This window comes from Amborella trichopoda, chromosome 2 (assembly GCF_054954075.1).
Source record: "Amborella trichopoda isolate Santa Cruz 75 chromosome 2, AtrichopodaSantaCruz75HAP2 v2.0, whole genome shotgun sequence".
Lineage (NCBI taxonomy): Eukaryota > Viridiplantae > Streptophyta > Magnoliopsida > Amborellales > Amborellaceae > Amborella > Amborella trichopoda.
This window is the reverse complement of record NC_142337.1, coordinates 59,038,085-59,065,280: the sequence shown is the minus strand read 5'-3', so window position 1 is coordinate 59,065,280 and position 27,196 is coordinate 59,038,085. Positions and strand designations below refer to the sequence as shown.

General features: G+C 36.1%; 1 protein-coding gene across 3 annotated transcripts; it reads left to right on the top strand.

The window, feature by feature from the left end:
- Positions 1-1,097: 1,097 nt before the first annotated feature.
- Positions 1,098-25,524, top strand: MSH6 (MUTS homolog 6). 3 transcript variants are annotated; one of them, XR_016049808.1, is made up of 21 exons: positions 1,098-2,246; positions 3,503-3,599; positions 5,030-5,132; positions 5,216-5,269; positions 5,347-5,421; positions 6,446-6,514; positions 6,712-6,795; positions 7,701-7,898; positions 8,134-8,690; positions 8,777-8,906; positions 9,464-9,555; positions 12,131-12,309; positions 12,402-12,604; positions 12,976-13,077; positions 15,488-15,650; positions 20,712-21,010; positions 22,350-22,487; positions 22,617-22,719; positions 23,388-23,487; positions 23,779-23,908; positions 24,810-25,524. XR_016049808.1 is itself a non-coding variant. In XM_006841354.4 (21 exons), the coding sequence occupies exons 1-21, from the start codon at positions 1,250-1,252 to the stop codon at positions 25,046-25,048; spliced, it is 4,089 nt and encodes a 1,362-aa protein (XP_006841417.1). In that variant the 5' UTR covers positions 1,098-1,249; the 3' UTR covers positions 25,049-25,524. The 3 variants fall into 3 exon arrangements, 2 of the variants coding, with proteins under 2 accessions (XP_006841417.1, XP_088715073.1); XM_006841354.4 differs by having other exon boundaries at positions 22,640-22,719; XM_088858947.1 differs by lacking the exons at positions 1,098-2,246; positions 3,503-3,599; positions 5,030-5,132; positions 5,216-5,269; positions 5,347-5,421 and having other exon boundaries at positions 6,447-6,514; positions 6,707-6,795; positions 22,640-22,719.
- Positions 25,525-27,196: the final 1,672 nt, after the last annotated feature.

The window sequence follows — 27,196 nt, the reverse complement described above, 5'->3', positions numbered from 1 at the left end:
CGTTAAAGCCAAAGATACGTATTTTTTTTCGTGAAATGGTTTTACATACGAGCGTATCGCTTGTTTGTTATACTGGAAAATTAAAATAACGTTGCAGATGGGATTTCTTCTATTTAGTAGCCTCCCTGAAAAGAACTAAAAGAAAAAAAAATTATATTTTTTTATGTGCTAAAAATAAAAAATATTTTGATAGGATTGCAACTCTATCAAAACAAGTAAAACTTCACTTCAAAACCCAAATAAAATTACAGTTCTCTGTGTTGACCATTATAAATGTGAAAAAAACTAGGATTTAAAGTCCAAAGAATACAATATATTGTGACGCATATCTAGATAGTTCATTTCACCCTAAAAATAGTGTTCATGGATCCATAAAATATGTATGACTTTTTGAGCTTTAAATTTCACATCCCTACATTAAAAATTAATTTTAGAGCATCATGAAGATCTCCAATGCAAAGTGCTTTCTAAATGATGAAGATTCGAGGTAAGACTTTACTCTATTCATAAAGGCTACGCTTAATAGAAACTGCATGTCTAAAAAATCAAAATTAGTATGGAAAGAGAATTTATGTTTATGGGAATCCACGACATCTCCCAGATTTTGAGGCAAAACACAATCTAAAGTAGCTTACTATGGATACATTATGATCTCGCGGTAGCATTTATCATACGCTTCGAATAAGACTCTGATTTCCTTCTTTGAAAGTAGGTCTGGTTAAGAAATGTTAACTACGGTTAACAATTTAACTCCAAGTATATAATGTTACGAGGAGTCCATTGCCGCCAACATTACTGCGACCTCCCGCCAAAAATGCTGAGGGTTCTCTGAAACCCCATACTTCTGTCTCTCTTACACTTCCCTGTAACACGCACGCCTCTCTCTCTCTCTTAATTTTTTCTATCGTCGCTTACTATGCACTCCCCTGAAACACACCCCCACACTGTCCATATGTTTTCTCGCTCACCCTAAATTCTTTTCCCCAAGCTCGTCTCTCTCACTCTCTCCTCTCTCTCTCTCTCTCACACACACATTTTACTTCCTGCGCATTTCTTGCATTGTGCTCTCTCTTGCCATTGCTCTTGCCCTAACTGCTCCTCCTCTCTTCGTTTCTTCACCCATCTCTCTCTCTCTCTCGTTCATTTCCTTTCTTCAAACTCGCTCACTAGTGTGCCCTCCTTCCCTCTCTCTCTCTGCTTCAAGCCTCACCATAAACTTGTATCAAACGAATATCACAATCTCTCTCTCATGGCTCCTACAAAGAGAACAAGCAGTGGCGGTACACCTGCTCCCCAACAACGCCCAATAACCTTTTTCTTCTCTCCTGGTAAGCCCGCACCATCTCCACCTCAAGCGAAGGAAAAATCCATTCTATGTATTGGGCCTTCACTTTCTCCACTAGAAACTTCTGCCCTAAATTCTGGTTCTCCTGTAAATTTGGCTGAATCAGCTCCAACCAAATCTGCCTCAAAAACCACCTCAAAATCTTCACGGAAATTAGATGATTCAGGGAGAGTAGTTAGTTCTTCTCCAAACACGAGTTCGAACTTTGAATCTCCAGTAAATTTATTCAAGTCTGGGTCTTCAATGAGTCCTGCATTGGCATCAAAATCTTCACGAAATTTGGGGACATCACCGTTATCAAATGGCTGTACGACTGTTTCAAATGGAGAGGGAGTTCTGTATGGCGAGGAATTTGTGGGGAGGAGAATTAGGGTTTACTGGCCCTTGGACAAAGAGTGGTATGAAGGTTGTATCAAGGCTCATGATAAGCCTAGTGGGAAGCATATTGTTCTTTATGACGATGCTCAGGAAGAGGAATTGGATTTGGAGAGGGAGAAGATTGAGTGGGTTGAGCCACCCTCAAAGAGGCGTGGTCGCCTTAGAAGGGTTTCAGACACTGATAAGCGCGCAATATCATTTGAGGATGAGACAGAAGAGAAGGAATTATCAGTCAGTGGGGGTATCAGTGACGATTATTTGGATGAAGATTGGGATAAGAATGTCAAAAATGGAATTAGCGATGATTCAGATGATGCTGATTTGGAATTGAAAAACCCAAGCCAAGCATCGAAAAAGAGAAAAAAAGGGCAGGATTCCATTAATTTGGGCTCCAGGAGTGGGCGTAAACCGAAAGGGGGTACAGAGGGCAGGTTTGAGAAGTCGGGAGATTCACAAAAATTCAACTTCAAAGACAAGGGGAATGCAGTCTCTGAGAGTCCAAAGACTCCAAACAATGTCCATGGTAAGATTAGCAATGCATTACCTCAGGTAGACTATACTGGTTCTTTACCCATGTTTTTTTATGGAGCTGTTTGTATGTGGGATTGCGTGGATACAAAGTACATAAACCGCTCAAGAGAATTGGCAGTTCATTTTAGAATTTTACGCAAATTTGAATTGCAGGAAATTGGCAGTTCATATGTACCCAAATTGTTAGTCAAATTTAAATTTCCTATATTTATTTGACATAAAAAAGAGGGAGAACTAGAAGGAGAAGAACCAGTCCAAGGGAATAATTTCCTTCCTCTCTGCCTCTTATTTCTGCCAAGGAAAATTGTTTCATGCGGCATTTCTACCTTTACGGTCCCTGAGGTATAAAGCATCCATCTTTAGGTGGTCCATCTAAAAACAATTGAAACTAACAGTCCAAATATTTTCTTAATAGAATTATTATTTTTAATTTTCAAAATTTATTTATCTTTTCATATTCACGATCTCCATGTTTGCTATTTCATCTTAAAAATTAAGTAAAAAAATCCATCTCAAAAATAGATTTTTAAGAGGTGACTGATTTCTAGATGGACTCATAGAAACCGTGTTCTTAAGTCCTTTCTCCCAATATTTTGGTGTGCTATTGAATTTTTTGCTAATCACTTACTCATAAATTATAAAAAATATGATATATCTACTTGAATTGTTTATAGTGACTATGATTATATTATTATTCTTATCCTATTTCTAGTGGATAATCTGAATGATACAGTCAAGTGAGAGCAAACTATACCTTTGCATTTCTGAACTTTTATGTATATAGTTAAATATTCTTATTCATTGTTTTATGGAACATTCAACTTTAGAAAGCTCAGTTAAAGTCTTTTGATCCACAAACATTAACATTTCTTATTTTATAGTAAAAATGTTACTCTGCAGCATGGGATCTGCTATTCTAATCTATTTCAATAAGTTTTCCTTTCTAGATTTGCTTTCCTTGAATCAAGCTGTTTTCTCAGTCCTTTCAGAGGCAGATAACAATATTTATTAGTAGATCAAAAAGTGTGTTTCAGATGACATATACTTTTTATTGATATAGTTTCAATCCACCTGCATCGAGCTATTTGTGTTTTCCACTTTTCTCGTTCATATTTTAGATTTGTTGGTTGGACAAACCTCAATTTCATTTTTGGCCTTCTTAGCATGTGATAAGTATCCCACGCATTTATGGGTTTTACTATTTAAACTTCAGTGTCATTATTTAAACTTAAGCATCATTTACTGCAGGGGAGTTGAAACAATGTCTACCCAAGGATTGTCTCACAGCAGATGTGGCAGGGCGGTTCTGTGCCCGTGAGGCAGAAAAGTTTGAGTTCCTTGGAACGTAAGTTGGCATCACTATCAATCTTGTTCTGTTTCTTTTCATTTGACTTCATAGACCAATAATAATAAGATAAAATCTGTTGTCAGTTAGTCACCCATCCTATAAGCAAGTTAACTCCTTTGGCACTGTGCTTTATGATCACAGATTTGAATTTGTGTCATGTTTTAGGTCTACAGTTGCTGGACTTTTTCTTTTCCTTTGCGAAACCAGATTTCCCTGTTTTCTAATTTAAATGACCACTTGACTTGTTTGGCTATTTAAGTACTGCTTCCAATAGGAGAATGCAATATAAAATTGTAGTTTTTTCGTCATGAAGATTAACTCTTAGTGATAAAACAAATAAAGTTGAGGCTGTTAAGTTTTGAGGAAATTCATTCTTATACCAGTTATATTATGGTAAAAAAGAAAATTTTAGTTGGTTATTGGAAAATTCAGATGTCTGGAAATGAGGATGTCCTTTTGTTACACATGTTTAACCATGTAGCCCTTATCAATTATCTTTTAAGCTCTCGAGTGGGATCCTCCATTGTAATCTCTATGAACAAGTTTATTTATTTACTTCTTCTTAATAGTCATGCATTTTGGACATAGAAAAACTTGGTGCTTCAAATATTTTGTAATGTAAATGCAAAGGTTTCACTCATTTCTAAGAGCATGATAACAGCGCCTTCTGTTTCGGGGATGTAGCTTCTACACATGAGTTGCATATGGACAGAGGTGTCTGTGTTTTCAAATATTCTTTGTTGGGTGTCTTTCATCCCAGCTTATTGGTCAGATTATTCAAGTAGGAAAAATCCAGGCAGCTACCTCAGATGCTTGGGTCTCTAATGAGACGAGTGCTTTATGCATAGGCTGACTTCCCCTTGGCTCTGATAGGGCAGTTCCCGGTAATGATCGCCTGAAACTAATACTGATAGTAACCACCATATGGACCTCAGTTTAGTGTGGATTTTGTCATCTCCTGCATGCATTTTTATTTTTACTTTTATTTTTACCCTTTTCTTTGGGTGTGTGTTGGGGCGAGGGAATGTGGGTTGTGGTGGGGATTGGAGTCTTAAGTTCCAAGTAGATCGAGTCCTGTTTGTGCAGATTAAACATTTCCAAAATTTTCAGAGCTTGGGCAAACTTAAAATGAATCAAAACTCTTAGTTGGGAAAGTTTTGAACGAATGCAAACTATCATTTTTGGATTATCTTTAATGTTCCAGGAGCTTCAATATGAAGTCATATAGCTCTTCCCCTTGTCTTAGAGCCAGGTTTTGAAATGACAGAGAAAGTATAAGAAAACTTGTATTGTTTTGATATGTTGCCAAGCATCTAAATAGTGCTATATTTAAGTATGTAAAAAATATTGTATTGTATACATTGTGGCATGGGCTTCTTTGTAGCTTGAATTTTTTTTTGATGAGGATTTAGTATTTAAAACTGCAGAGGACGTCGGGATGCCAATGGAAGAAAACCTGGAGATTTAAATTATGATTCTAAAACTCTTTATTTACCTCAGAAATTTCTGAAGGGTTTGACTGGTGCTCAGGTAGTTGATTTCCTTTTAGCAATCTTTTTCCAAATGTCTTCCCTTTTTGTTTTCTTCATGACCAAGTATCTTCTTATGTGTAGCGTCAATGGTGGGATTTCAAGTCAAAGCATATGGACAAGGTTTTATTTTTCAAGGTAAGTTTGATCTCTTGTGGAGTCAACTAGAAACAAGTTCACTTTAAATGCTTCTGAATATGTGTTCCATTGTGCAGATGGGCAAGTTTTATGAATTGTTCGAAATGGATGCTCACACAGGAGCTAAGGAACTCGAGCTACAGTACATGGCGGTATGCAGTCATGTTTTGCTAATTAGTATACTGGAATTTTTTTCTTCTGTGTGTTGCTTCATGGATGTCATGCTGTTCATTTTTATTAATATTATGATTAAACATTAATTCCTTTTTTTTTTTTTAATTCCTGAAAAGTATTCTTCACAACAGATTCTAGGAATGGGTAGGGTAATCAAAATCTGTGTGTGCCATTAGCTATGTGTTTATTGACTTATACCTAGTATATTTCAATTTCATTGGGAAAGATATAACATTCTGTGTGTGTGTCTTTGCATATGTGCGTATAAATACATATATATGGAGGTAAATACATACATATTTAGCATTATCAAATTAGCGGTAAAGCTAAGCGTGGGAATTTGAGCAAACTCTGATGCACTGCCATGTTGTTTTTTTGATCCTTAGTGGTCCCTTCTAGGTCTCCTTTTGGCTCAGAAAGGTTGAAGATATTGTGTGGGTCTATAGATCAGGAATGCATACTATGATCCATGTGATCACATCAGATATGTGATATGAGGATCATCATTGTCCAATCAATGAGTTGGACAGTGGTGGAGACAGAGTGGGCCATAACATGACTTCAATCTATGTCCCTCTCTCTCTACATCAGCATCCAACCCATTGATCAGGTGGTGATGGACCATATGAAACACAGTCGACGTGGATATCATGTGGATATCTCGATCATAGCATACCTTTTCAGCATATGATGGGCTTTTGCAGGATTTCAGCTTATGCTGGTTCTTGCAGCTATGTTCTCAAACATTTGTTACATTTACAATTTGAACCGGCATGCATGCCTTCAATGAAATGAAATGGAACATTGCCCAGTGAGGGATATCTAGCTATATAGCTATACTGTAAGTGGTTAAGATTGCCAGTACTGGATGGTGTATTAGCACTTCTGGGAAATACCTTTGTGCTTCTGGATTCCATGTTCCACGTTAGATTTGGCTATCCTTTCCTATTTTTCATTTCTATTTTTCCTGTGATAGCCATCTGCTTCTGTCCATATATCCAGGGAGAGCAGCCACATTGTGGGTTTCCAGAAAAGAATTTCTCTGTCAATGTGGAAAAATTGGCTAGAAAGGTAAATACATGAGGATCGTTAATCTTTTGTTGTTTTATTTGTTATCTCGATTTATACTAATTTCCACTTCTACACTTGCTAGATCTTAGTCTGGGATATTGGCACTCATGTATTCTGGCTTTTTCTTTCATGGGTTCATTTTATGGAGTGCAAATTACACTTGGATGATCTTCCTCTAAAATGACTTGACAGAACAGGGTTATCGAGTTCTTGTTGTTGAGCAAATTGAAACACCTGACCAGTTAGAGCTCCGTCGCAGGGAAATGGGTTCTAAAGACAAGGTTGGTCTTTGTTTGCTTTTGATGGTTGGGCATCTGAAAAGACGTCATCCATAAAAGGTTGCGTGATATTCATGCATAGGTTGCATGATATTCATGCATAAATGGATGGATGTCTTCATCACAAAATGTCCATGATAAGTATGGATTCAAAATATTCTGTAACACGATGAGTGCCTTTTGGTGTACTCAAGTCCATTAGGTCATTACCATCTTGATGAGATGGACAGCAATGGAAAGAGAGTTGGACCCAACATTGAGTTTAGGTTCTGTTCTTGTGGGTTTTTTCTGCCCATCGCTGTCAATTTCATAGGACAGTGATGAACCAGACCCAAGGAATTGTGAGGATACCATAGATAATTAATCTTTTTGTTTTTTTGGGTAGTTCAGTTGGGAAGGTGTCCCCTGCTCATGGTGGAAATGGAACTCAAGATGCCATGTTGTGGGGCCTCTCTACCCTGACCAACTAGCCTTACCATAGATCAATAGTCTATGGTATTCTTTTGCTTTTTTCTATTTCCTGTTGGAAACTGCATGTAATTATCTGATAATTGTACTTGTGCATAATTCTTTTTGTAAGCAATGATATTTGTTGGGAAAGGGGCTGGGGTCGTGGTGGTAGTACCCCACACCATAGTCACCACATTGTGGTTTCCATTCCCACCACTAACACCACACCACACCACTAATACTTTCAAAAAAGCTAACTCCCAATCTACTTGAAAAAACGGGTAGGGGCTTGTCTTCCCCACTGAATTACCCAAAAAAAAAGCAATGATATTTGTTGATTGCTTATTATGATATTATAATACCAGACACATTTACATTAAATATGCATGTGTGCTTGTGTGTCTGTATCTATATAGTGTGTGTCATGTGTTGTGGTCTGACACATTTCTGCATTGAAGGTTGTCAAACGAGAAGCATGCGCTGTGATTACGAAGGGTACGCTTGCAGAAGGCGAGATGATGTCTATGAACCCTGATGCTTCTTATCTGATGTCAGTGACTGAAGATATTCATACATCGATGGATGAGAAAAATGACGATACGATCCTGGGTATCTGCATAGTTGATGTTTCCACTAGCAAATTTATGCTTGGACAGGTAACATTGTATTGGATATCAGCGTCAAGGACATCAGTTGAGCACTTGATTTGACTAATTGTTTTTAGTTTTTCTTTTTTTTTTCTCAACATTCATAAGATGTTTTTAGGCTGAATTTTGTGGCCTGAGATAGTGTTGGCAATTCATTGCTCAGTTGAATGTAATAGCGTGTTTGTTCCTTTTGATGGTTCAAATACCATACTATTAGTGCACTAACTAAAATACTGCCTGCCAGTTTGGTGATGATGCAGAACGTCGTCGATTATGTTCAATATTATCGGAGTTGAGGCCTGTGGAGCTTATCAAGCCTACTGGTGCTCTTCATCCTGAAACTGAAAAGGTTTTGATTGTCCACACAAGAGACCCTTTAGTTAATGAATTAGTTCCAGGCTTAGAGTTCTGGGATGCTGAAAGAACTATTTCAGAGCTCACGAATCTGTATAAATTGTTTAAGGAAAATATAGCACTTGGATGTTTGAGTGATACAGAGAATTTAAGGGTATGTGAGAATCCCCATATTGGTGAGAGTGAGCTTGAATATCTACCTATTGTCATATCTGAGCTAGTAGGTGCAGGCGAGAATGGTCAATATGCTCTTTCAGCTTTTGGGGGCTGCCTGTTTTATTTGAGACAGGCATATCTGGATGAATCTGTTCTCAGGTTTGCAAAGTTTGAGTCACTTCTTTCTCTGGGGGTTTCAAATGCCCCACAGAGGTCATATATGACGCTTGATGCAGCTGCTTTAGAGAATCTTGAGATCTTTGAGAATAATTGCAACAGAGGCACCGCAGGGTAGATACGAAACTCAGAAATTTAGTTGCGCTGCTTTGGGTTCATTCTTTATGATTGCTTCCTGATAATACAGTGTTTTCTTTTAGAACGCTGTTTGCCCAAGTGGACCACTGTGTGACGGCTTTTGGGAAAAGGCTTCTTCGGAATTGGCTGGCAAGGCCTCTTAACGACATAGATTCAATTTTGGACCGTCAAAATGCCATTGCCGATTTGAAGGTGAGTCCTTCACGTTTTCGTAATAGTTCTACTGTATTTTGGTTTAAATGTCTTTGGAGATGCACTCTGCATTATGGTTGATAATTCACTGCTTGCAAAGTCATATGGAACTCTGCATTTAGTGAAACACTGTCATTTTAATACTGTCACGATTATGATAATATGTTCTTGTGGTTTTTCCCTTTCCCATTTTTTCAGTCACAATTAAAGCAAATGCATTGGCAGATTTTTTATATTTTAAAGTGAATATGTTCCAAGTCTTATCTGATCTGTTTGCGAGTTGGATCTTCTGAAAAATTGGTCTTTTCTGCCAGTTCAAACTAAATGGTTTAACTTTGACCCCGTTATTGCTGATTTGGATATTTGAGTTTTTTAAGATGCTTTAATTTTCTGTGTTGCGCTTTATCTACTCTTTGGGTGGTCATGGACATTTTTCCATACCTTTGCAAGCGGCCACGACACAATTGATATTGATACATGTAATATGTGGTAGCCTTATTTATTTGTGGTTCCCTGTTCTAATTATCTAAAGTTTCCCTGATTTCTATATACACCAGAATGCTGCTTTATCATCTGCTCTTGAATTCCGAAAAGAGATGTTTAAGCTTCCTGATATGGAAAGGTTGCTGGCGCGAGTATTTGCCAACAGGCAAGTTATGCTGCATTGTTATTTTGTTCTGGTTCGAGTGCTACCTTCACGGGTCTACTTTCTTATATGTTCTGTAGTTTCTCTAAAATTTCCATATTCTGCAATTGCAATTGCACATTTTCTAAGATGAAATTCTCAAATTTAAAGGGGAAAATATCTAGCTTTTGAAAGACCTGTAATCTTTCTGTATTTAGGGGAAAAAAATCTAATTGAAATGGTTTCATTTGATTATATTGTTATATTGAGGAGCAACTTTGTGTTGTCTATGCAAAATTAAGTAATAATACTCATGATACATACAAGACTAGTAATAATACTTATGATACATACAAGACTATAGGTATATATATATATATATAGGAAAAAGTCTTCCCAACGCCAATAGGCGAAAATGAACAGTGATTTTGCCTATGCTCATCACCGTCCAAAGTTCATCGTACGGTCACGATTGTCCGGTAGTGTTTCAATTTTCATTGTTTTTCTATAAATCAGAATGATATGAAATTTAGAACGTGTGTACATCTTAGTGAGGCGCACCTAATAAAAATATAAAAAAAATATTTCGCAAAATATAAATCGATCAAAATACCCCCGTAAATTATTAGGGGTATTTTGATCAATTTATATTTTTCAAATTATTTTTTTTATATTTTTATTAGATTCTCTTATTTTTGATGAACGCACGTTCTAAATTTCAGATCATTCCGATTTGTAGAAAACAAATTAAAAATGAAACACTACCAGACAATTGTGACCGTGTAATAAACTTTGGACGGTGATGAGCATAGGTGAAATCACTGTTCATTTTCGCCTATAGGCGTTGTGGAGTGTTTCCCATATATACATATAGGTTGCAACCTTAAAATGTAGAATTAAGGTGTATCTAAAAAATCCATCATAAAAGGTTGTTTTGATGTTGGAAAACCCGCTAATTGATCATCTCGACGTCGATATGTATGAGTATGAAAAGAAAAAAAGAGTTCAAGTCCCAAAAATAGTGTATCTTGCAACACATTGTCTGGACCATCCATATTGAAGATATCCATGTATTTATAGGTCTACTTGTTTTGAACCATTTTTGGAGTCTAAAGTTTTATAATTAGAAATCAAAATAGATTCTCAAATCGTCTTAAGAATTTTTAACACCAGAAATATATTTGCGATAAAATTTGTAGGTGCGCCTTAATTTGATTGTTTAATGTTGCAACTTTATGCAAACCACACCTCTCTCTCTCTCTCTCTCTCTATATATATATATATATATATATATATATATATATATATATATATATATATATATAGGGATAATCTACAATTCACAACCCATGAAAATACAAAGGTTAAAGTTAAAAGGAGTTGTGAAAGGTGAATTTATACACTATAGGGTTTTTTTTTCTTTTATTACTTTTTGTGGTATCTTGCTTATCAAGTAAGGGTGTTTGTGTCAATATCACTAAAAGACGATGGATGCTTTTGTCATCTTTATAAAAGGTAAAGTAGAAACTTTTACTAGAGGACAAGGGTATTTTTTAAATAAAGTGTCAAGACACTTACTTATAAAATACTATTGTACTTTTATAAAAGATTTCAAGTTTCCCTTATTTGAACCATTTTTTAAACAAAAAAGTTATGATATTTTTGATAAATGCACCCATCACAGCCCATTCTACTATTAACCTTTGCATTTTGAGGGTTAACTATATGTAGGGATTGTATACTATGGGATCATTTACTTTTGATACAAGGAGGTCACAATCATTTTTACCCATTGGATTAGAAATCTAAAAAATTGAAGTGTGTCACAACATTTGAGAAATTTTATTTTGGATTTTGTGCCCAATCAATGATACATCCGCAACACTCGATTTCACATCTAACAGTTAATAATGACTGTGACCCTCTTATATCAAAAGTAAATGGCCTCGTTTTATTCATTTCCATACACACACACATACATACATACATACGTACATACACACACATACATACATTCACACACATACATATATAGGTAAAAGCTGGCGTAGGCCCACTAGCGTACAACTACATATGAGCCCAACGGCTCAAATTCAATTTGGGTCGATCGGTCACAATCTCATTTCGTATTTTAATTTTAATTTTTTTCTACAAATCCAAATAATATGAAATTTTGTATGTCGATTTTTCTCATCAAGGCGAATCTAATAAAAATATTAAAAAAATAATTCGTAAAATATAAATTTATCAAAATACCCCTAAAAAATTTCGATAATTTGTTCAATTTATGTTTTACAAATTATTTTTTTGATATTTTTATTAGATTATCTTATTTTTAAAAAAACACTCTCAAAATTTCAAGTAATTTGGATTTATAAAAAAAAATTAAAATTGAAATACAAATTACAATTGTGATCATTGGATTGGCCCAAATTGAATCTCGGCCGTTGGGCTCATATGTAGCTATAGGCTATTGGGCCTACACCAGTCTTTTCCATATATATATATATATATATATAAAATTGAACAACGTGTTACTATAAAGATGCTCTTTTAAGGGTTATTTTCTTTGATAATCCATGTTTGGGTAATATTGCAGTGAAGCCAAGGGGAGAAATGCCAGTAACGTTGTCCTTTATGAGGATGCAGCAAAGAAACAGCTTGTACAGTTCCTTGCTGCTCTCCGAGGCTGTCAATCCATGGCCTCAGCTTATTCGTCTTTTGCCAATGCCTTAGACTGTATGAACTCTAACGTACTTCGTCATCTGTTGACGCCAGGTATCTGTTGTTCTTCCTTCTATTGGCAGTTGTGTATTTTTTAATTGTGGAACTCCTTATGTCTTTGTGTCGCTGTTGTTGTATTTCTTCAGGAAAAGGTGTTCCTGACATTGAACCCATGCTGAAGTACTTTGTGGATGCATTTGATTGGTCTGAAGCTGATCGTACGGGACATGTTGTGCCCCATGAAGGTGGTGATGTTGAATATGATTCCGCATGTAAAACTGTCAAGGATATTGAAACTTGTCTAGCCCGTCACTTGAAGGAGCAGAGGAAAGCACTTGGGGATGCATCAGTAAGTACCTATGTTGGAAGCACAAAAACTTGTTCAATAAGAATGTTCAAAATTTTATGGTTTCCATGTAAGACAGAGTTATTGATTAAAAAAAATATGAACTCTGGAACCATTGTCTTTTGGGTTCATCACATTCAATGACATGATAGCTGGGGATGGAGAATGGTTCATCACATTCAATGACATGATTGAAGGGGATGGAGAATGTGCAGGACCCACCGAAAGGAAATGATTCAAATGATGGGTCCACTTCTCCAATCACTGTCCTCATTTCGTTGGATGTTGATGATCTCAGTGGTTGGTTTTCACAGTCCATTGGATTGTCTATGTTCACTTGTTGAAATTTTGTTCTGATGTATATTTTCTTGTAGATCAATTATGTGTCTGTTGGGAAAGACCACTATCTGCTAGAAGTACCTGAAAGTTTGCAACAAAATATTCCTCGGGACTATGAGTTGCGGTCATCAAGAAAGGTGTGCAACGCCTAGAAGCGGTGTATTTTGTTTGAACCATATCTTTTAAGGAGTCATGTACTGTTTTGATGTGTATATATGCTTTAAATCCCTGGGGATATAAAGAACAAGCTGTCTCTACCAGAGCTTGTTTCCTTGTAGGTCTTCTACCTGAATGGCACCTGCAGTAGGATTCTATTGTGGACTCAAGAAATAACTCTTGCTTGAATGCTTGAGTAGTATGCATAGGTTTGATCAGTTAAATCAAAATTTGAAAGTATTCCTATATGGACAGTATTATGTTCCTGTCCTAAATGATTGATTCTCTGTTGTAACCATTGACAAGCATAAGTAAATATGGTTAGTTAAAATAATGTTAGCTGAGAAAGTAAATTTTGGAAGGTTAATTGCAGGTTCCTTTTCTCTTTTATTAATGATCTTAAGAACATAAGTTTGTTTCAAAGACATGTATTTTAGTTTGCCACACAACAAATAATCCTCTTGAGCAAGAAAAGTAGAAGAGAACATGGAAACTTTCTATCTGATGTGGAGATCAGGCAAGTGGAGTAGAATCCCCAGCCAAGGCAGATAGTTTTATGAGGTTACAGTGGAAAGGTAAAAGTAACTTCTCAAAATCATTCTTTGTTTTCCAACTTTTTCTACTTGTATTTCTTTTTTGAAAAGGTGTGGACTTTGGGGCTATTTCCATTTTTCCTTAGCTGTTTGGGGATAACATTTTATGGTGTTCCCTAGTGTAATTTATGCTCTTCATTTTTTGAAACTTGCCTCAGTTCCTTTTGTTGGATTGGTGTCTTTTCTGGCAAACTTTGTGGGAATTGGAGATGAATGAAGGTGGATTTACTATGGCAGATTAACTTATTAAATTCATTCCACCTGCAAATATACAGACTACAAGTCAAAAGTTGGGGTAATTTTGATCAGTTACCTTTTCAGTTGCTGAGGCTCAGCAGATGTGTGAAATTTAATGTTGATCAATTTTAATAAGGACTGAAAATGGTCCGGGTTGGCCCTGCAGGCCTCATAGGCTTGTCATGCAGAAGGGCTGGGTATTGTTTCCCGAAAAGGCTGTTGGACTAGACCTGCCTCATTGTTAAGGGCCTGGCTCCTCTTTTTTTTTTTTTTTATTGTGTGGGGGTGGGGTGGGGTGGGGTGGGGTGTGGTGGGGGGGTGTCTCGGGCCTCAATTATGAGCTTTGATAGACCTTTAGTAAGGTTAATGGGCTGGCCAGACTTTTCATTTTTAAGTATACTTTTTAGACGCATAGTTGTCAAGATTGGCTGAACTCCTTGGTTGGACTCCCAAACCGGTGCATTGGCCGGTTTGCTCCAAAGCAAAAACTGAGTTTGGTCGGGAACTGGTCAAAACCATTATTTGACCGGTTTTGACTTTTGACCGGTTTGACTATCCGGTTTTTACTGGTTGGACTGCTTAAATAGAGTTGGGCAATTTTTTCGTAATATATTTCTTGTTTTTAACTATTATTCTCAATTTTCTTTTATTTTTTTGAACATCTGGTTCAACCAGTTTGACTAGTTGTTGCACTCGTTTTGATTGGATAAGATCCCTCATTGGTTAGGTAGCTGTTTTGTTTATGATAACACTGTACATGTGCTTTATTTAGCCATTCCAGTTTTTAATAATCCACCCATGTTAGGAACAATGTGTTAGGAAGAGTCAAAACTTTGATGGTTTGCTCAAATTAATAATCCAGCTTTTAATAATCCACCCATATTAATGGTTGGGCCCAGACCCAGCCCAGGGCAGAACTCTTGGGTGATGGCCGGGGGTTGACATTGACCTGGTCCAGGCTTGTCCACTTTCACCCCCACTCGTAACCTTAATCTTGACCCTTGATCATGTGGGCATCTTTATTGATGGGGTGAATGCGTGCTATGCCTGCCTTACCGAATGATGAATTTTTCAGTGACTTTGGCTTGCGTTCTTTTGCATCGCAATTATCATTGTGATTTTTTTTTGGGTAAGTAAATCTCATTGTGTTTTATGACTGTTGCATGTATTGTCCCTTCTTTATTGGGATTATTTCCATTTATATAAAAATTTAATAATTTCTGTGATGTTCTTGCTTTAGTTGTTTTTTATTGGACAATGACGTTTTGTCCAAGCAACAACCTTGCAATGGAAGTGTTCAATTTTGTTTCATGTACGTTATGATCTCTTTATATAAAATTAAATACCTTACTTCATTTACAGCTCCTTGGAGTGACTTGTGGCGCTTGATAAATTTGCATATGACTTAGTGTTTCCTGAATTTTTTTATGTGAAAATTGCTGATATTGAACTGGCCATGGTGGATCTGTCTCATCCATGAAATATTGGCTGTTAGATGATTTTCTCTGTACGAATCTTAGGTTTTCTAGCCTGTTTGACTTTTTTGTTTGGTATTTTTAAGGGGTACTTTAGGTATTGGACTCCGGAAATCATGAAGTTCCTTGGAGAACTTTCTCATGCTGAAGCTGAGAAGGATGCTTCATTGAAAACCATCCTGCAAAGATTTATTGTGCAGTTCTGTGAGCATCATAAAAAGTGGAGGCAGTTAGTTTCTGCAGTTGCAGGTCTTTTCTTTCTTTTTTTTCTTCTACCTGTTGCATTAAGTTCTCAACTTTGTTGTCAGCTTGTGATTTATGTAACATTCTTTTTCTGCAGTTAGTGTACAACATATGCACATAAAAGCCTGAGAACATCGGCACAGAAAGCATATAAGAGTAGATGTGCACCTTGGCTCTGAAACTTGCCTAAATGATGGGGGAGATTTTTGATTTGTTGAAATTTGGAATAAAAAATGCAAGGGATAGGGCTGATTCCATTATGGGATATCTTTAACTGTCATATTAGATCATTGAAACTCTAATGAATTTTAACATGAAAGTCAAAAGATAGCCCTGATCTGCACCATTAGTGGTCATTGGTCGATGTTATTTATTACATACATTTCTGTATTGAACTCTATCTTTGTTTTAGTACCGTTAGCATGTTTTCGTCGCATACTACTGGTTGTTATTCTGTATGTTTTAGATAGTCCTATATCATATATTAATAAATGTATATCGTAACGTTGCATCTATAAAATTGATGCAGCTGTTTGCCTTCCTGGTGGCATTGCAGAGTGTTCCTTATTTGTTACAGGGTTAGAAATTTCCGTTGGCCATGTTTGGCAGGGTTGTGGGTGTGGGTGGTGGTATTGGCCAAGTCTAATGGAAAATTGGCATAAAACTGTCAGGAATGTATATTATGAGACCATTTCCCATTGTTACAAGAAGGTTAGAATCACTCCGAGCCATTAGATGTCAAATTGGGTAGCTCGGAGTGTGTCATGAAGTTTGAGAATTATTATTATTATTATTAGTATTTTGTTTTAAACGTTTGAGTCTAGTTAATGACACAAAATCACCCGATTTAAAAGCTGACATGCAGTGATTATGACCTCCTCTCACTAAAAGTAAATGGTCTCTTTGTATACTTCTCCAAAATTGACTGCTCGGGTGAAGCTTGCTTAGTTCCTGAGCCGAGTTGACTTGGGTGAGTCCCATGTTTCAAACATTGGCTTCACCTCTATAGTAGTATTAATCTTTCTTATTTTTATGCTCATAATTTTCTTATTTTTCTCAGGGAAATTAACATAATTACCCCTTTTATTTTGCAGTATTTAGAAAATGTCCCACATATTTTCCAGTTGGACACGCATGTCCCCTTTTTTCTGATTTTATATTTTCCCCAAAATGCCCCCTGTTCAGAGATCCAAGTTCCGAACCCGGATATATAGATATTGTTGTGGCTTAATTTCAGTTTTGGAACTTGAAGTTTCAAATTGGGATAAATTTTTTTTGGTCTAATTTTTTGTTTTGAAATTTGGGATTTTTTTAGCCCTTTTTGGCTTAGTTTCTGGTTTGGCACTTCCGAGTTTCGAGCTTACTGTTTTGTTGAAAAACTGGTTTGGTAGTAAAAGACCGGTTCGGATCTTCAAGTTCAGAAACCGTCTAAAATCACCCCTTAGAAAAGAGAGTACAATATGCTCACTGTAAACATAAGCCCTCAAACATTTGACTTATTACATTGACAACTTTATTTAAATAATCATCTGGGATTCTATAACTGATCCCACATTTCAAAAGCAAAAAAACATTTCTGGAGGGAACACTGTATTGGAAGAAGTTAAAGAAAGAGGAAAATTTAATGAGCTGATTAAAAGCCCATTGAGTGCCGAACTTTTTCTTTTTCTTTTTCTTTAACTCCTTCCATTAAAGTGCGCCCCTCCAGGAGCACATTGTACACTTGTTTCCTCATAAAAAATATTTTTCTTTTCTTTTATTTCTTTTTTATTATTTGGGATCCTATTTTTTGGGTCGTACATGATTTTAAATTTCTAATTATTTGAAACTTTTAGTGTAATAAACAATTTATTTGAGGGATTATGTTTATTGTGAGCTCCTCTGGGTGCATGCTTACGTCCTCTTTTGTTAAAATAAATTAAGTGTCCGTCTCAGAATTTCAAGTTCTGATCCGGTTTTTCATCAACAGTTTTGGTTCAGAACTAGAAATTCTGAATATTAAGAACAAAGAAATGCCCTGTTCTGGAACTTGGAATTTTAAAAGAGGGAAAAAGGAAAAGGAAGAAAAAGAGATGCATGTAAAATTGAAAATATGTGGGACATTTTATTAATACCGTAATGAAAGGGGATATTTACTTTAGTTTCCCTTTTTCTTAGCAAATATCTGTTTTTCTTGGAACAACTCTTACGTGACGTTAGATTTTGTCAACCCAACTGATGTTGTGTGTACTAAACTTAGCCTGTTGTTGGGTTGATGCCAGGCTCTTTTATCATAGGCAACACATTCAGTCACTTCCATTGATGTAACTATATCCTGCCCTTAAATAGAATTCGTCCATGTCTCTTATGATCCCAAGTTGTGTGAATTATATATATTCCATATTATATATTACGTTAATATATTTTTTTTGGGGGGGAAGTTAGCTGGGAAAGGGGCCCACTATTAAGTCCAAGTGATGGTTGCGTAGTCCCATGCTTAGTGAGTGCATCCGTCACCTGGTTTATCTCTCTCAATATATGATTAATCCATGTTAAAATCTGAAGCTTGGTGATGCAAGTTTTTGTGATAGTGCAAAGGCCCTTAGGAGGGGAAACCTACTGATTAGGCAACCAGAAACATATAATCGCTTTCTATAAGTAAATTGGGATAGTTGAATTCTGCAGCAAGAGAAACACCCTTTTCTAATAAAATGAACTCCACAAAATTGCTTTTTCTAATGCCTAAGGGAATGGAAAATGTCACCAGACAAAGGCTATCATGATCACGAATCCAACCTCCACAACCCACCTTTACAGGTTACAAGAAATGCACCAATGATGTTAAGCTTTAGGAATTCGATTTGACGAGGTATCCAACTCATGAAGGTTTATTAAGGGTAGACAGGACAGGATGGCAAGTAAGTTGGAGGTTTTGTACAATATGAATCTCTCTTTGATGAAAGCACCAGCCATGCACAGCCTCCAAATATTGAACTAAGGATGCTTTGAAGAACGTATTCTCTTTAACACCTCTTTCTTCCATGAATCACAATGTTTTGTTCCTCCCAAAAGTACCATACAATCATCCCAGACAAGGAGATACAAACATTTGACATGCATTTCGATTCAAAACAAATTTATGCCATCTCAAGCATCACCAACATTTGGGAAGCAGATATTAGATTCTTATAATCCATAGAATGTATATTACTCAATAATGGCAAATGTGTCGCACAAAATGCCTTGTAAAATTTATCATAATTTTGTTTGAAATTTCTTCATTTTAAGAAGCATTGTATATGATAAAATTTTTAAAATTTGATTTTTTTTTTTGTGGAAAGCAGTTGATGCCAATTGAAGATGAGACTTGAAATTTTAATGGAGTTCTAGTTTATCCAATTTTAGTTTTTTTTTTAATTACTCGTTTTCATTTATTTTTAACTAATTTATGCCATCATACTACAATTGAAATTTTCAACTATCTTCAAAGAATTTCCTCATCATCATCATCACCATCAGAGCCTTATCCCATCTATTTAGTATTTGCTACACAAATGCCGTTCTACCATTCTGCTTTAAGGGTCATTCCTTCAGTAAGACCATAGGGCCCCATATCTTTTCTCACTACTTCCATCTATGTCTTTTTGGGCCTTCCCCTTGCCCTTTTAAAGCCTTCTATTGTTCCACTGAATCAAGTTGCACCTCCTAACCGGTGATGTATTAGTTCTGAACATGGCTTGCCCACGTAAGTCTACTTTTCCTCATCTTATTGCCAATTGAAGCCACACTTAAGTTCCCTTGAATGTATTCATTTCGAATTGTATCCTTTCTTGTCTTGCCACTCATCTATCTCAACATCTTCATCTCAATTACACTCATCCTGTGGGTATGTTGTTTCTTGACTGTTGAACATTCCTCCTATAAAGCAAGCTGGTCTCACAACTGTCCTATAAAACTTCCCTATTTATAAAAATGTTCAAAATATGAATAGTTTGCATTAAATCAAGATCCCATATTATGAATATTCATTGTTTTAAAATACTTAATTCCAATTTAAAATAATAGACTTGGTTTTAGGAAAGGCCTGCACTTTGAGAAAGAGAATAGAGGTGGCCATAAATTTAGTTAAATGTGCTTAGAGATAGAAATTGAGAATGTAATGTGAAAAGAGATGATCTAGGAATTCCAAACTTATTCAGGCTTTTGGAAAGGGTTTTTTAGGAAAGTTGGAGGAAAAGAGACTCATGGAGATGGAAACAATTCACACTCTATCTATTCACCCTTAGCATATAGATTTATCTGTATGTACATTATATATTCACATTTATACTATTATAAATATTACATATGAATGTAACATTTAAAAGCTCACAAAGCAAGGTACCCATGCTTTCTAGTTGAGTTCACTACACTTTGCTGGGCTGATCTCCCCTCCTTGTTCACTTTTGTTTCCGATGTACGTCTCATCTGTTGCATTCCCACCAAGTTTTCCATGCACGTCTTTGGCCTCATCTCTCATCTCCAGAGAATGATTGGCACATTGCCCCTCCTGATGGACTTTGTTAGGTTCAGCTGAAGTGGGCATCTGGCTGAAGTTGATGTGCTTCAGACAGAGTGGCTGTGGCGGTCTGATGAATTGAATGAAAAGTTCTAAATCATCTTCATTTCAGTTAGCTGTAGCCTTACGTCAAAATGACATGAATATGATAGAATTGGGGGAAAGGATTCCGGTTTTTAATTTGGATTTTTGACCAAGGGATCCTGGTTTTACTTTTGGCCTTTTGAATTGTTATTTTTTTCTGTTTGCTCATAGTCTAACCTTTGCTCATAGTCTAACTATAAAGTAACAATAATTTTCTCACAATGATGGATTGACTACTAACCGTATGCAAGTGTAAAACAACAATAATATTCTTTATGAAATATCACTGGAGGATTCATGGTGAAATGTTGAACTTGATTGTTCTTTTGGATGGCAACTTTTCGCAAATTGCTTCTGTTACTTATCAATATTTTTCACTTGTTTTTGAGGAATAGAGATGCCTTTCTGAAAGAAGTTTATGCTTATTCTGGCCATATCTAATGCAGAGCTAGATGCTTTGACAAGTTTGGCTATTGCGAGTGAGTATTTTGAGGGACCTGCTTGCTGCCCAACCATCCTCAGAATGTCTTCTTCCGGTGATGGGAAAGAAGGCTTCAGTTTGTTCGCTGAAAATCTGGGGCATCCTATTCTTAGAAGTGATGCTTTAGGGAAGGGATCATTTGTTCCTAATGATCTGAGAATTGGCACAGCCGAAGGTGCTAGATTTATCCTTCTAACTGGTCCTAACATGGGTGGTAAATCAACTCTTTTACGCCAAGTTTGCTTGGCTGTTATTTTGGCACAGGTAACGTCTTGTCCATTTGATGTAAAGTTGTGTATTTAGCAACACATTTTGCACGTGGGTGGAATGTGAGGACGAGGGTGTTTATGCTTGCAGACACAAAACTCATCCCTGGTACATGAAACCCAATGGTCATTCAATTGAAAAGCAAATAAAAATTACCGAAACAAAAAGAACTGTAGAAATAAAAGAAAATAAAATAAGATATTTCGATCTTGAAAGTGTTCAATAGAAATTATGGAATGGATGTAAAATTATAAACTAGAAACTACAAAGAACGGAAAACCAGAGCAAAAGGAATTAACAAACCACTTTTCACTTTTCTTTTCCTTTTTATAGTCTTTTTTGCTTTGTTCTTCCTTTTTTTTTTTTTTTTGGGGGGGGGGGGGGGGGGGGGGGGGGGGGGGGGGTTGATTTTGGGGCTGGGGGGTGTGGGGTTGTGTGGGTCTGAGAGTTCCTGAAAAAACAAAGGAAAAATGTTAGGTAAGTATAATTACTAATCTAGAGAAAGTAATATTGTGTTGTTTGGAGCATTGATTTCAAAAAATGATTAGTATCAAACTTCTGGCAAGCAGTAAAAGCACATGATACATTTGAGCATGAAAGAAGTAAAAAAAAAAGGAAGTCTGAGAAAAAGAGAAAATAAGAAACAGGTCTAAAAACCATAAAACATATAAATGTTGATAATTTAGCAAGAAAGGGAAATAAAAGAAAGCATTAAAAAAAGAAAATTAGTGACTGTGCCTGAAGATAAAAAAGAATAATAAAGCAAAATAACAATAGTTTATATCTTACCATGGCATTGAAAAAAAGCTCATTGATGTTATTTTCACCAACTTCTGAACAATCATGGCACTTTGAAATGAAACACTATTGGAAGTTTAAATGAAGCATTTTGTTGTGCTGTCACCTTTGTATTTGTAGTGCTTTTCAGTTTCTATTTGCAACAGCACTTCATCAGACTTCAGATCATAATCGCACTTGCCCTTGAAACACATTGAAGATGACTTATACCATCTAGGGACTTATCAGAAAAATAAAATCACCTTACCCCTTAGGAGAGTGAGGAAGAGAGTGAAGGAGATTAATGTTGTAAGCATGTGTTTATGTCATATTCGGTTTGATGGGTTTCTTTATGGCATCTTGGGGGTTGCAGTGCCTCCCATCCTATCCTCATCAATTAGTTTCTGTTGTCCTGAAAATCGTTGGTCTATTTTCCTGGGCAGAGAGCCTGCTGCTAGCATCCTACTTTTCCATTTACACAGTTTAGCTCTCTCATTGTTTATTTCAAAATTTTAACAGTGAATGGTTTAAAATCTGATTGTTTTGTTTCCTTTCATAGGTTGGGTCATATGTTCCAGCTGAGAGCTTTCAACTTTCACCTGTTGACAGAATATTTGTTAGAATGGGTGCAAGAGACAACATATTTACTGGTCAAAGTACCTTCCTTACAGAGCTCTCAGAGACCTCGTCTATGCTGGTGAAGTTTTCCTTCTAGGATTGATGTCACTAAAAATATTTGTTTAATATCCAATTCATTATCTTGTTTTCTACACAAAGTTGTCCTTTTCTTGCTAATTGCTTGATTTAATTTAGTGGATTTTGATAGTTCTACATGGCTGGTTCGCTCAGATGTCAGCTACATCAAATTCCTTGGTGGCACTGGATGAGCTGGGGCGTGGAACATCAACCTCAGATGGACAAGCTATAGCGTGCGTGCATTTTTTAATATCTTTCTGTAACATTTCTTTTACTATTGGGGCAGAATGTTCAAGAAACAACATACCCATAAGATGAGTGTAGCTAAGATGAGGAAGTTGAAATGGATTAGTGACATGACAAGAAGGGATGGAATTTGAAATGAATGTATTTGAGAGAACTTAGGTGTGGCTCCAATATATGATAAGATGAGAGGAAGTAGACTTAGTTGGATTGGAAATATGCAGCGAATACCCAATTTAACACTTGTTAGGAGGTGTGAGTTAGTTCAAGTGGAAGGCTCAAAATGGGCAAGGGGTAGACCCAAAAGGGCATGGTTGAAAGTAGTAAGAAAAGATACAGGGACTTATTGCCTCATTAAGGGTATGATGCTTGATAGAGCAAAATGGCAGATCAGGATTTGTATAGCCAATCCCAAATAGTTGGGAAAAGGCTCAGATAATGATGATGGCGACAATAACCTCTTGAAGTTCAAAGTGACCAGCTTCATTGATATTTGTAGAGAGCTTTCTCTTCTACACCTCCTCCTAGCATCAAAATTAAAAAAAGAACGAAAGAAAGAAAAAGAACAAAAAAGAATAAAATCGATCATGCAAGATTGTGGTAAATTACATTAAGGCCTTGAATACTTTACTTACTCAAGTTGGATGGTTTTTGGCAGAGATGCAGTTCTAGAACACCTTGTCCACACAATAGGTTGTCGAGGCATATTTTCTACTCACTACCACCAACTAGCTGTGAATTACGAGAAAGATCCAAAGGTATTTATGTTGATCTGGTTGCAACTTTTTTGCTATTATTTATTTTATTACAAAAATAAGGATGATTTAGCTGGCATGATACATGGGTTAAGATTACAATGTCGGGAATAACTACAATATGCTCAGATCTGCCTCTGTACCCCATACGAGTAAATGGCAACCGTACTTTATGTGTTGCTCAATGGTTGCTATTACTATCGTCATTTACTTTTGAGTTCTTGTGTTAGTAGGACCTCAATGGTTCTCTAAGTTGTCGAGTATTCATTAAGCAATTGCTACCTATTTATGTAGGTCTCCTTGTGCCACATGGCATGTCATGTTGGCAAGGGTGTTGATGGGATTGAAGAGGTCACATTTCTTTACAAGCTAACACCTGGTGCATGTCCTAAAAGCTATGGTGTTAATGTTGCCCGTTTGGCAGGTATTCTTGCTACCATTTTTTCTTTTGATATAATCCTTTGGATCATTAGTAATCTTGTACAACAATTTCAAGCAAACCTCGTATGCAGAGGATTTGAGATTTTTCAAGCAAACCTCATTAGTAATCTTCATATTTGCTTTATTGAGAATTTTAGACCTATTTTTAGGTAAATGAAATATTTCTTTTCAATTTCAAATTGCTTATTTTGCTTCCACACTACATACAAGTTACTATTGGGAAAGGTTTTCTAACGGGATAACTCTAAATTATCATGATAAGTTCTGTTTACAACGATATTATTGAATTATAGTCAGCTATAGGATCCATTGGGGTAAAATTATGATAATTTCAATTTATTAGATATAATTGTGACCGAGGGCGTGCCTTCTTAATTGAGGGGGGCTTCCTCTATCACCTCATTTTCTTTGGAAGTCTATATTCTGTTCGTCACTAGGTGAACATTGCAGTGAATGGACATATTAATGTCAGCACAACAGCACCTTAAATGTCAATATGGGCACGTTGTTGGAAAGGTGATTATTTCTCCCAGAATCTTAGCGATACATACCGGCCTTCGATTCCTAAAACCTCTTCTTTAAACATGCTACTGGGTTCATGCGGGTGTATAAAGTGCAACACTGGTGGGCTATCATTAGCTATCAGACACCTAGAGGTTTGGTGCAGAAAAATAAAAGCAAGAAAAAATCCAATTTGTGGGGGGTACTTGAAGAGAGAGAGAGAGATGGGAGTGCCATGGAGAAACAGCCCCCACTTCTCTTGTCAATGGACTGCCGTTTGTTCCAATATCTGATTTTACTGTATATTAAACAGACCGACGTGCTTTTTTTCCTTCTCGCTTAGTCGGGTCAACAATTCATTATCTTGGTATCCACCACTGCAGGAATCCCACATTCTGTCCTCACAAAGGCCAATGAGAAGTCAGTGGAATTTGAAGCAAGATATGGTAAACGTGCATCTAACTGTGGAGACAAACCACCGGATTATGGCAATGATGAGTTCTCATTTATCAAAGAGATGGTGAATATCAGTAAAGCTTCAAACTGCCATGAAAGGCTTGAAAATTCAGATATGGGTCTTCTAAATGAACTTCAGAGAAGAGTGAGGTTGTCTTTTCAGTGAGGATGGTATCACCAATGATCTCAAAATGTGAAGGCCTGAGGATATATATGAGATGCGTCCAGTTGCTTTGGAACTAGATGTGGCAAACGCAGGTTCATTGGGGCTTTCTTGGTTATGTTAACGGATCGAGTCTAGAGCATGGAAGCATTGGTAAGCAGAAGGCAACTTAGTATGGAAGCATTGGTAAGCCGAAGGCAACTTAGTTTTGCAATTGATTTAGTGTATGGCTTTGTATTTTGCCTTTTTGTGCATAAAGGTCCTACTAATCCATGTATCCAAGCATGATTTACTTGGTTTAGTGAACTTAATTATTGGGCTTTTAGTGGGAGTTTCTTTAGGAGGATTTCTCCTCGAGAATTCTCCACTGTAATTTTGTCTAACATGCCTGTAATTATTTGGTGTGCATATGCTGCCAATGTTTATCATATTTTTGTGCTAATTCAGTTTTATCTTATTATTGTTATTATTATTATTTTGATTACACATGTATATTCGAAATTTGGGATCTACAAATAAGCCTGCTGTCTTAAATATTTTTCCTTTATATTTTTTCTCTTTTGGCTTGAAATTAAGGGCCTCTTGGCTCAAACGATTTCTACCGGCCATAAATTTTTTTGAGAATGGCTACAAATGTCTACAAAACTTTTCTGTTTTTTCCACGGAAATGTGTTTGGTCAAGAAAGGATCCAAAAAACATCGGCCACAAATTGAAGAATTGTTTAAAGAGGAAAACAAAGACGTATCCAAATTCATACATGGAAATTGGTCATGAACAAAAACAATCTTTGGTTCCCTTGTAGAGAAAGAACGGCACCTTCCCCATTTCGTCAAGTCTCATTGAATTCATGGTATCAATTGTTTGGACACAGACAAGGAGCCGTATCACGTAGTAATAATAAGGATGAGGGTGATATTCTCATCACAATTTGCACTAAGCGGTTTAGGTAGAATGGTAATGGTAAAATCCGAAGATGATATTATGGATTGTCAATAATCCAGTAAGAATCACAAGTTTTTGGAAAGAGCATGTAAAAAGTTCCAATCAGTATCTTAGTATATTCTCTATGGTCTATAAAAGAAAAATTCATAATTGTTTCACATATTTAAAGACTTTACTGGATATAAAATAAATTCTTCCATACCACTAATATTGTTGGGGAGTAAAATCATTCGATCCAGATTTGGAATTGTTCAAGAGTATTCATTCTAGGGCTGAATTGGTATTTTGTTTATAATATATTATGATTCTTATTAAGAAGGTTAAATTGTGGTTAGGCCAGTGCCCTAACTAACATTTCGTATTATTTGTTTTAAAATAGGCATTATGGTCTATATATATATATATATTTATTTATTTATTTATTTTTGTTTTTAAAATATTTTTTTTGATCGCAAACTGATCCGGTCTGGTGATCCAACAACCAGCACAGGATCCGCCTACTGATTCTTTTTTTGAAAAACTAGTTTCCTTGTACACATCACTTTTATATAAGGGGCAAGAATCCTACCCGTTTCTCCGTTGGATGTCCTCATCCTGAATATGGAAGCCAACTTTTTCGTATTGTAAACTAAGATACGCTTTTACATTTATTTAATCAAAATCAGTTCAAACTCAAAAAGGAAAAAATTACTCAATCCTATCTAATAAGAAGTAAGATTTCACCCCAAAAAACAAAAAAAAAATTAAGAACCAGGGACTTCATCGGTACAAGTTTATTAGACACGGCGGGTGACCATTGTTTGTCGCTAGTTGGAGAGTTAGAAAAAACTCACTTGTTGATAACAAGAGAATTTTGGACTTAGGACCGCAAAGATCTCATTATTATTAAAAAATTGGATAAGCTTTTTTTTTTTCTTTTTTTGCAAATATGAGACATGTTTAAACAATGTTGTTTTGAAAAACTTGCAAAATGATCATCTCTACCTTTGGATATGAAATAAAAATAATGAATTTCAAACATTAAAGATGATTTATCTTGCAAGGCTATTATTGGATTGTCTATTTTAAATCCTTATTGGTAATTTTTGGATGGCTTGTTTCAAGACTTCATATGTTGGTCGGTTTTTGCACATTTTTTGAGCTTCAAAAAATGGATTTGCAAGCCATTAAAAGAGTTTCCAGTGCACACCTATTTTGCTGGCTAGGTT

What these genes read in the sequence shown, in the direction of transcription:
- MSH6 (XM_006841354.4), top strand. Translation starts at nt 1,250, where the DNA reads ATGGCTCCTACAAAGAGAACAAGCAGTGGCGGTACACCTGCTCCCCAA. An exon ending in AAGTTTGAGTTCCTTGGAAC is followed by an intron (nt 3,600 to 5,029) that starts GTAAGTTGGCAT and finishes TTAAAACTGCAG; the next exon opens with AGGACGTCGGGATGCCAATG. An exon ending in TGGCTGTTATTTTGGCACAG is followed by an intron (nt 21,011 to 22,349) that starts GTAACGTCTTGT and finishes TTCCTTTCATAG; the next exon opens with GTTGGGTCATATGTTCCAGC.